The sequence below is a fragment of the Ipomoea nil genome, unplaced genomic scaffold (genome assembly GCF_001879475.1).
Source record: "Ipomoea nil cultivar Tokyo-kokei standard unplaced genomic scaffold, Asagao_1.1 scaffold0177, whole genome shotgun sequence".
Classification (NCBI taxonomy): Eukaryota; Viridiplantae; Streptophyta; class Magnoliopsida; order Solanales; family Convolvulaceae; genus Ipomoea; species Ipomoea nil.
In genome coordinates, this window is record NW_017616605.1 from 142,425 (window position 1) to 151,865 (window position 9,441).

Below are 9,441 nucleotides of genomic sequence, written 5' to 3' on the forward strand. Positions count from 1 at the left end.
ATGCAAGAGTATAAGATTGAGTGGGGAGGTAATTAAGAGGACCCTGTAAATTTGACTTACTTTCAAGCCATTTGTCCACTTTTGCAAGCCTATTGCCAACACCTTTCAATTAGCCTCTTTCTTCTCTCTGTCTCTCTCTCTCTCTCTCTCTCTCTCACTCACTATGTTGTCTGTTACAATTTCCATGCTCACAAAATCTCATTCCATTTCTAAGCCATCTTTTCCCTCAAAACATTCCACATTTTCATTTGTAGGAGCAGCCCCTGCAAAGGGCGCGCACTTGCCTCAAGTGCGCGCACTGCCACCGCCGCTACCGCTCCGCCACCCCCACCGCCGTCCATGGCGCTCTCTCCTTCCTCTCCTTCCATCGCCGCCGTCGTCCTTGCCTTTGTCTTCCTCCGCCTCGCCGCCCCCTCCTCCAGCAAGACCGAGGCCGATACCCTCCTCAAGTTCAAGGAGTCGTTGAAGAATGCCACCGCCTTGGCCAGCTGGAACACCGCCAAGGCCCGCGCCCCCTGCGCCGCCGGCCGCACTACCTGGCCGGGCGTCTTGTGCGACGGCGACAAAGTCCTCGGGCTCAGCTTGAACGGCATGGGACTTAGCGGGAGCATCGACGTTGATTCCCTCCTGGAGCTCCCGTCTTTCTTGGTTTTCGGCGCCATGGATAACAATTTCCATGGCCCTTTGCCGGCGTTTAAGAAACTCAGCGCCCTGAAATTCCTGTACCTATCCCGTAACAAATTCTCCGGCGTTATCCCGGACGACGCTTTCGTCGGAATGGAATCGTTGAAGAAAGTTCACTTGGCATTTAACGAATTCTCCGGCGCCATTCCTACTTCCCTGGCAAGCTCCAGGACCCTCATCGAGTTGATGCTTGAAGACAATATGTTCTATGGTAAATTACCAGATTTCTCGCAAGAACGATTGAGCGTGGCAAATTTCTCTGACAATAATCTTGAAGGTGAAATCCCTCCAATTCTTTCTACTCTCGGCGCCTCCTCATTCGCAGGTATATATGATGCCCTTATTCATACCGGAATATATATATAATCATACATACATAAATTCTATAGAGTTACTGCCAGATTTGGTCCCCGACTATTAGAATTTTAAGTTAGTGACTTTTAAACTTGCTCAATTTTATTTGTAATTATACAATTGTTAACTAAAATGGTCCTAATTAGGGCTATTTTGATTTAGGCTAAGGATTATTTTAAGTAAAAGTTATATAATTGGGTATGAAATTGAGCAAATTTAGGAGTTAGAATCAAAGTGATGAAATCTTAATAGTCGAGCAACCAAATCGGGTATTAACTCAATTGTATATATATGTATGAATTATGATCTGACCTCCAACTATAGTTATAATATAACCTATATGCATTAGGGTTCAGCGTTTTTGGAAGAATATAACCTATATGCATGTCAAGTTGGTCAAACTATTGATTTGAAAGTTAATACCCAATTTAATCCTCGGCTAGTGATTTTTTCTCGATTTAGTTCTAAACGACTTTTTGTGCTTAATTAGTTTTTCGACTTGGATGATTTTACTCAATTGAGTCATCTGTTAAGATAACTTGGTAATTTCGCCCCTATTAAAACTCAATTCAGTCCTGGATTATAGTAGTTTTATCTAAATTAGTCTTCGACTATAATAGTTTTATCCAATTTCGTCCTCAATTATAGTGATATTTCTTATTTTAATTCTTAATTCTACTCAATTGGGTAAAACCATCAAAGTGTAGGACCTAATTAAGTATAAAAAGTCCATTAAAGACAAAATCAAGAAAAACCATTATAATCGAGCTGAGGACTAAATTGGGTATTAAATTTGATAACTACAAGATTACAAGTTTAATTTGAACTCGAATAATCTAAGCTAGTTTACCTTTTTGTGGTCCCCATTGTGGGTTACCTTCTTACCCAACAATGCACCATAATTAGCATGTTTTGAATATGAAAAATGTCATTACAATCAAAATTTATGTCATTTCTTTCTTTAATTCCTTTGAAATATATTTTAGGGAATTCGGGTCTTTGCGGGAAGCCATTGGCGGCATGCCATGCTGGGCAGGATGATACCGTTGATTCCAACAATTCCAACTCAATGATCGTCAGCCTCATAGCGGCGGTGTTAGTTTTGGCGGTCGCCATTGCCATCATCTTCATCGTATGCAAGAAAAAACCCAAAGATGATGCACCGGACGGGTCAACTCGAGCGCAAGTGGGCACCCAAACCGCCGCCGCCTCAGCAGTCGCCGCCACAACCCAGCAGATGGACAGAATGGAGCGAGGATCGCAGGCTGCGCGTCCACCGGAGCGTGCTACGGCGGCCGGCGGCAAGAAACCGGCGGAGCAGCATCAGCATCAGGCCGCCGCCGTTAAGCTTTCGTTCTTGAGAGAGAACGTGGCGAAGTTCGACTTGCCGGACCTGCTTAAGGCCTCGGCGGAGATTCTGGGCAACGGCGTGTTCGGAGCGACTTATAAAGCCGCCCTTAACTCCGCCCAGGTGGTGGTTGTCAAGCGGTTCAAACACATGAACAAGGTCGGAAAAGAAGATTTTGTGGAGCATATGAGAAGGCTTGGAAGGTTGGATCACAAGAATTTGCTTCCTATTCTGGCTTTCTACTATAGGAAAGAGGAAAAGCTCCTTGTCTTTAACCATGTCCAGAAATCCAGCTTGGCTTCTCATCTCCATGGTATGTTCACTCATCCCTTTTCAAACCTGCAATTACTGCTTAAAAATGTGCACTGAATAAAATATATGGCCCTGCTTGGTAAATGGTTGTTAGTTGTTTGTTGATTGGGTTAATTAGAAGGTATAACTAGTTGATAATATTAGCTAATTATAGAAAGGTGTTTGACAAATTAGCTGTTCGGTATAATTTCTTTTCTCAAAAGCTAATTGAAAACGTTCTTTGAGTAACTTTTTGAATTTTAGCATTTTGGAGTACAAAAAGCTAATTAACCAAACACTTATATTGATTTTTAAACCAAATCAAATAACTAATAATGATTAAATAAGTCAAAATTGACCTATAGGCTAATAACTATTTTAATTTACCAAACAGGGCCTATGTGTTTTTCATTTATGTCACTCACTTTTGGAAAATAAAAGCAACAAAGTAGGTAAAACTCATAAGGGTAAATTGAGAAAAGTAAAATGGTGGTGATGTTCAATTTTGAAAAGAAAACAATGTTTTGAAACAAACAACTAAAAACAAAAGTAAGACTAGTAAAATATGATGAAGGGAGTAGTACTTTTTACACTAGTATAGTGATGTATGCTATATATCGAGATGAATTGATTAGTGTGAATTCGTTTTTCTTGCACTATCTGATACAAATTAACACAAAAGCATATATATGTGATTATACTAATTTTGTGTGAAACTCAATTGTGCGGGCCAATAATCATCTGGACTTTTTGTAAACATATATATATATATATATATGTTTATGTTTATGATTATTATTATTTCCTGGATGGATATGATCGGATCAGGTAAGAAACATAGATCTCGTACCGGGAAGGATCTAGACTGGGCAATACGGTTGAAAATTGTGAAGGGAGTAGCGAGGAGCATGTTATATCTTTACAATGAGCTTCCCAGCGTGAACGTACCAAACGGCCACCTTAAATCCTCCAACGTTCTCCTGGATTCCTCGTACGAGCCGTTAATCAGCGACTACGGGTTGCTGCCAATCGTGAACCAAGAGCACGCGGAGGAGCACATGACCGCGTACAAGTCGCCGGATTTCAAGCAGGGCGGTCGGGTGAGCAAGAAGACGGACGTGTGGGCGCTGGGGGTGATGATTCTGGAGATCTTGACCGGAAAACACCCGCCGGACGTGGACACGGCGGCGTGGGTGCAGTCCATCGAGCCCACGCCGGAGGCTTTGGACCCGGAGATGAGAGGGGTGACTAAGAACGCGGAGGGGGAAGTGGTGAAGCTGTTGAGCATTGGGCTGAGCTGCTGCGAGGTGAATGTGGAGAAGAGGTCGGAGATGAAGGAGACGGTGGAGAGGATTGAACAAGTCAGAGAAAAGGACGCCGGCGACGATGACTTTTACTCTTCATATACCAGCGATGATCGCTCGTCCCGAGGTTTTTCCGAGGATTTCGGTCATGCCTCATTCAATGCCTGACGTCGATCATATATCTCCTCGTTCATCCCATCCGTCCATCCATCTGCTTCATTTCACATAATTCTTCAACAAAATTGGATGCATGGCTTTGATATGATGAAGGTTAGTTCAATTATTGCCCAACAAATTTCAATTCAATTCAAGATATTTGGATTGCATTGCATGCTGGGAAAATGCCAATTTTTTAAATACTTTTTTTTTTTTTTTTTTTTTTAACTTTTTTACTTTTCTTTTTCGATGATAGTGTCGACGGGGGAATTCTACCATGCTGTGCGGCGTGACATTGTGTTACCAAAAATGAAAATAATAGGATAAATAATATGAAACAATGATATTTAATTTGTTCTTTATTATCTCAACTTATCAAGTTGAACTAATAGCTTTGTTGCCTTAATATTTTTAGATCTAGAGCAGCACGTCATACAGTATGGTAGAAATTTGATCCCGCAGAAAAAAATGATGTAATTTATTGTTAGTAACTACACCTTAAATTTTGTATAATGTTAGATATAAATTGAGTGAATTGAAATTGCAGTTTTAATTTGCTATTCATATGTAGACCATCTTTGTTTGTTTTAATTTTGTTCACATGCAACGATGAAAAATTTGTTCCGCAATGATTTGAAGAGTATATATATAATTATAAAAAAAAAAAAAAAGTTAGTTCTTTAATTTGGTACTAATTATAATTTTTGTCAAATTAAAGTGATGTGATAAATTAGAAGCTAGCTTGATCTGACAAAAGTGTTTTATAAGCAACAACCATTCCATATATAGATTAGAGATCTAAGCATTATATAATATTGGGGACATAGCAACAAATGTCTAGATTTTACATGAATGAGATAAAAATGTGTTGATTCAAAACCCTAGACAAAAATGTGTAAAGTACTAATGTCATTACTTTCTTTTCAAAATCCTATTTGAAAAGAAGGTAATTGGACTATCTTCTTCTTCTTCTTTTTTTTTTTTTTTTGCTTTGGCCGAAAATGCCACAAGCTTTTCACATTCTTTTTTTAGAAGTTTTTTTTTACTATTTTGCCATTGCTTCTTTTTATAATTCCAAATGTATCATTTATTTGTTTTGTATGTAATTTTTTATTTTGTTAAATACTTATATTTAAAGTTTGTATTATTAAATATAAATTATACCATATTAAATATCTCATTGAGACGATCGAAAAAAACTAATATTGAATATATATTAATTAAAATTTCAAATACATCAAACATAACTAGAACATAATAAAAATTAAAATACATACTACGTAGTCTTGATATTAGAAAATACAACACAATTTTCAAAAATATTGTGAAATTCATTTTAAAAAATAATTAATGTTATAAATAATTAATTAATGTTAATAAAAATTACTCCCGCCGTCAAAATTTGTTTTGTTTTCGATTAATTATTGGTTACTCAGTATTAGTTTTAATTCATAAATTTGCGGTCAAAATTTTTTCGTAATTTGATAAACTAATTATGAACGTTCAAAATTTCATCGATGAAATGATTTTAAATGGGTTATGAAAGCTAGATTGGTGGTGAGCATTCTTATCGAAAAAAAAAAAGACGAAATCGATAACCGATATCAAATGGATCGAATTTTTTTTTTTTTGTTTTCGATCAATTATCGTTACTCCGTATTAGTTTTAATTGATAAATTTTCGGTAAAAAATAAATAAATAAAATTACCAAAAAAAATTTGTTAAAAATAAATAAATAAATAAATAAATAAGCCTTCGTCCGAAAGAAAGCTTTTGTCTCCTGCTGCCGGGACAACCCTGTAAAGCAAAGAGACTTCGACTTGGCAATGAACAATATACAAGAGTTGTTTCTATAATATAAATAATATAAATTTTAAATATAATTATTTAACAAAATAAAAAAAAGATTACATATAATTGAGGTGAGAGAAGAAGGTATTCTTAATACCTTCTTCTCTTCCTTTTACGCTGGTCAGTTTTTCTAATTTTTTTTTTATTTTTTTTTTTTTTATTTTTTTTTTTTGGTTAAAGAAGGTAACCTGATTACCTTCTTCTCCTAAACCCTAATAAGAAGAAGGTAATCGGATTAGTACTTTACATATTTTAGTCCACCTTTTTCTTTCTACCTATTTTTGTCTCTTCCTTGTCAAATCTGCACAAAAAAGTCAACAACCCATATTGGATTGGAAGAAGAAAAACAAAAACACAAATCACAACATTACAAACAAACAACCAAATACTGAAATATATACTTTCAAAAAAAAAAAAATACTGAAATATATAATACTCCCTCCGTCCCATTTTATCTGTCTTACTTTCCTTTTTAGTTTGTCCCAAAATATTGTCATCTTTCCAAAATTGAACATAACTATCACTCTACATTTCTCAATTTACCCTTTTGACTTTTCAAATTTCTAGAGGTAAGTACAATTGTACTTTGTACAAATAACACCTACTTTTGAGGGACAAAATTAGAAATTAAAGTTAATAACATTTATTATGTTGTATTAAAAACCGTGCAAAAAGCAAATGAGACAATCAATTAGGGAAGGAGGGAGTAGTATATTCATCATCATCGTCATCATCATCACCAAGCAATGCATGCATGGATCATGGATGGAAATGGTATCTTAACCGTCGAAGTTGGTGGGATATGAGCTAGGAATCAATAAAATAGCCACTGCCGTAGGGTGAAGAGGAGGAAGCGGATCCACCGGTGTTGTTCATTGGTCCGGGAGAAAACTCCGGCACCGAAAAACCCTGCTGCACCGCGTAGCTGTTAAACGGTACGTGGTGGATGGGCGGCGGTAGGGGGTGGGTGGCTGCGCGGTCGTACTCCTGCTGCTCACAGTAGCTTATTATGAAGTCGGTGAGCACCTCGGCATAGTTTCGCAGGCCGGGGGCATTCATCGCCCAGAGGAGATCGTCGGCGATGACCGTCTTGCGTTGCTCCTGCCGGGAACGCTCGTTGGCCTTGGCGGTGACGTAGTGGATAAACTCCGTCACGCATTTTTGGACCGTCTCCTTGGCATCGTCGGCGATCCGCATGTTTCCATGGATGGCCCTGCCCATGATTTTGAGGATGATCGACAAAGGGATGTCGTTTTGCGGCGCACGCCTCCGTTGCTGAGTGAGCGCCACCGTGTTGGCATTGGTTTCACCTGCGGGCATTATTTTCAATAACATTAAATTTAACAAACTAAAAATTATAAACTATATATGTTGAATAATTATATATATTGCATGACGAAATGAAAAAATCATACTGGAGTTGCTCATTCTAGCTTCTAAGGAGATGTATGCTAATTAGTAAAGAATTGAAACTTAGTGACATCCATACATATATATATATATATATATATATATATATATATATATATATATATATATATATATATATATATATATATCACTACAAAAAAACGCTGAAATAGCGACGGATCTAGCGACGGACGCATTCCGTAGCTAATTTAACGACGAAATAGCGACTATTTAGTGACCGAATTTAGTTTTCTTGTTAAATAGGATATTAGCGACGGATTAGCGACGGAATAGCGACGGCTATTACGACGGATCAGTGTTGTCGTTAAATTCGTAGCTATTATTAGCGGGAATTTTTGGCGCAAAACTTAGTGACGGATTAGCGACGGATTTTTCGCAGGTTAATTTCGAAATTGTTCTAGCTACATACTAGCGACCGACTTAAACATCTGTCGCTATTCTTTAAGGTTCATGTATTCGTGATTCAAGTCTAGCGACGGATATGAGTATCCGTCGCTAGAATTAGTACGGGCTTTAGACTACATAGCGACGGAAATATGGATCCGTAGCTATCTAACGACGGACGGTGAAATCCGTCGCCACGATGACTAAAAGGCTTCGTTCGTATAGGTTCAATAGCGACGGATTTATCAGTCCGTCGCTAAGTTGTCCACAAGGTGATTTCTTATAAGTTCAATAGCGACGAACTATTATATCCGTCGTTAATGTTAGTAACAAAACTTTCTATTAAATGTTTCATAGCGACGGAATCGCTATCCGTCGCTAGGAACAAGAATGCTAAATTAATTAATATCGCAGCTCTTACTTTTAATAAAATATAACGACGGAATTTTAATCTGTAGCTAGAGTTCATAAAGCACAACTAATTAATTACTCAGCCCTAAGTCCTAAGGGTTTTGGAATAGTGCAGCCTTATTCTTCTCTCTCTCATATCGCATCCCTCTGACCAGCCATAGCCCACGGCGTCTCTGCTCTCCGACGAAGGCTCCACGGCATCTCTGCTCTCCGACGAAGGCTCCACGGCATCTCTGCTCTCCGACGAATGCTCCACGGCGAATCTGCGAAGGCTTCTCTCTCCGGCTCCACGGCGTCTCTGCTCTCCGATGAAGGCTCCACGACGTCTCTGCTCTCCGACGAAGGCTCCACGGCGAATCTGCGAAGGCTCTCGAACTGCAAAGGTAATTTATACATTTATACATCTCTCCACGGCGTTATTGATTACTTCTCCAATTCCTCGTCTGCTCTCCAAACACAGTGTTTGATTAATTCTGGAGTCATTGCCCTTCTTTACATAAATAGATACATAAATGGAGTATCACATTCTCACACTGCCATTCAGGTTTCTGCAATGTAGTGTTTGTCAAAGTTTTATGCAAATATTTAATACTTGTTTGTCAAAGTTTAGTGTTAAAATTAAACTCTAGGCAGTGTAGTATATAAATTAAACTCTAGGCAGTGTCCTATTTAATACACGTGAGCTTTTTCCTTTGTTTTGGAAAATAAATAAACTCTAGGCAGTGACTAAGAGCTTTTTGTTACAAATTGGTGTAATTTGATCAGTTGGTGTAATTTACTAATCAGAGTGCCAAATTGGTGTAATTTGATTTACTAATATTTACTAATCACACATGATTATATGGAGGAGGGGAATAAGTTTATGTTTTCCAGTTGCATAAATCAAGAAAGACAACATAAGATGAATGACTGTGTGTTGGGAATTTAGAATGGTCAAAGGTCAAAGTTCAAATGGTTGGGAGAAGAAGTACTGTACAGATATAAGAGATGAATAGGTTCTTGCTAGTACTCATGACAGTACAGAACTTGTGTTCTTGCTCCTCTTTTTTAACTTCAAATTCAAAATTTGAAGTCTTGCTGTTTTGCTTGCAACACTCCATTGTTTTGTTTTGTTTTTTTTTTCTTTGGGTGTGAAAATGTAATATTTGGTGTGCATACATTTTATGACAACCTAGTGTGTTAATGTTGTATTATTTGATTAATTCTTTAAGCCTAGTCTTATAAATC

General features: G+C 37.8%; 2 protein-coding genes across 3 annotated transcripts; one reads left to right on the forward strand and one right to left on the reverse strand.

Annotated features, from left to right (window-relative positions):
• Positions 1-212: 212 nt before the first annotated feature.
• Positions 213-4,683, forward strand: LOC109178343 (pollen receptor-like kinase 2). 2 transcript variants are annotated; one of them, XR_002053699.1, is made up of 4 exons: positions 213-1,009; positions 2,025-2,699; positions 3,506-4,251; positions 4,394-4,683. XR_002053699.1 is itself a non-coding variant. In XM_019327986.1 (3 exons), exons 1-3 carry the CDS (start codon positions 340-342, stop codon positions 4,147-4,149), a joined length of 1,989 nt encoding a protein of 662 aa, XP_019183531.1. In that variant the 5' UTR covers positions 213-339; the 3' UTR covers positions 4,150-4,683. The 2 variants fall into 2 exon arrangements, 1 of the variants encoding a protein (XP_019183531.1); XM_019327986.1 differs by having other exon boundaries at positions 3,506-4,683.
• A 2,112-nt stretch (positions 4,684-6,795) lies between these two features.
• LOC109178469 (nuclear transcription factor Y subunit B-10-like) lies at positions 6,796-8,610 on the reverse strand. The gene is made up of 2 exons (XM_019328104.1): positions 8,367-8,610; positions 6,796-7,298 (listed from the first exon to the last, which is right to left on the reverse strand). The coding sequence occupies exons 1-2, from the start codon at positions 8,608-8,610 to the stop codon at positions 6,796-6,798; spliced, it is 747 nt and encodes a 248-aa protein (XP_019183649.1).
• Between the last annotated feature and the right edge of the window lie 831 nt (positions 8,611-9,441).

Bases quoted from the DNA above. Each gene is read 5' to 3' on its own strand.
- LOC109178343 (XM_019327986.1), top strand. From the start codon at position 340: ATGGCGCTCTCTCCTTCCTCTCCTTCCATCGCCGCCGTCGTCCTTGCC. The intron at 1,010-2,024 runs GTATATATGATG...AATATATTTTAG, and splicing joins CGGCGCCTCCTCATTCGCAG to GGAATTCGGGTCTTTGCGGG. The intron at 2,700-3,505 runs GTATGTTCACTC...TGATCGGATCAG, and splicing joins CTTGGCTTCTCATCTCCATG to GTAAGAAACATAGATCTCGT.
- LOC109178469 (XM_019328104.1), bottom strand. From the start codon at position 8,610: ATGTATAAATTACCTTTGCAGTTCGAGAGCCTTCGCAGATTCGCCGTG. The intron at 7,299-8,366 runs GTCAGAGGGATG...TAATGCCCGCAG, and splicing joins GACGCCGTGGGCTATGGCTG to GTGAAACCAATGCCAACACG.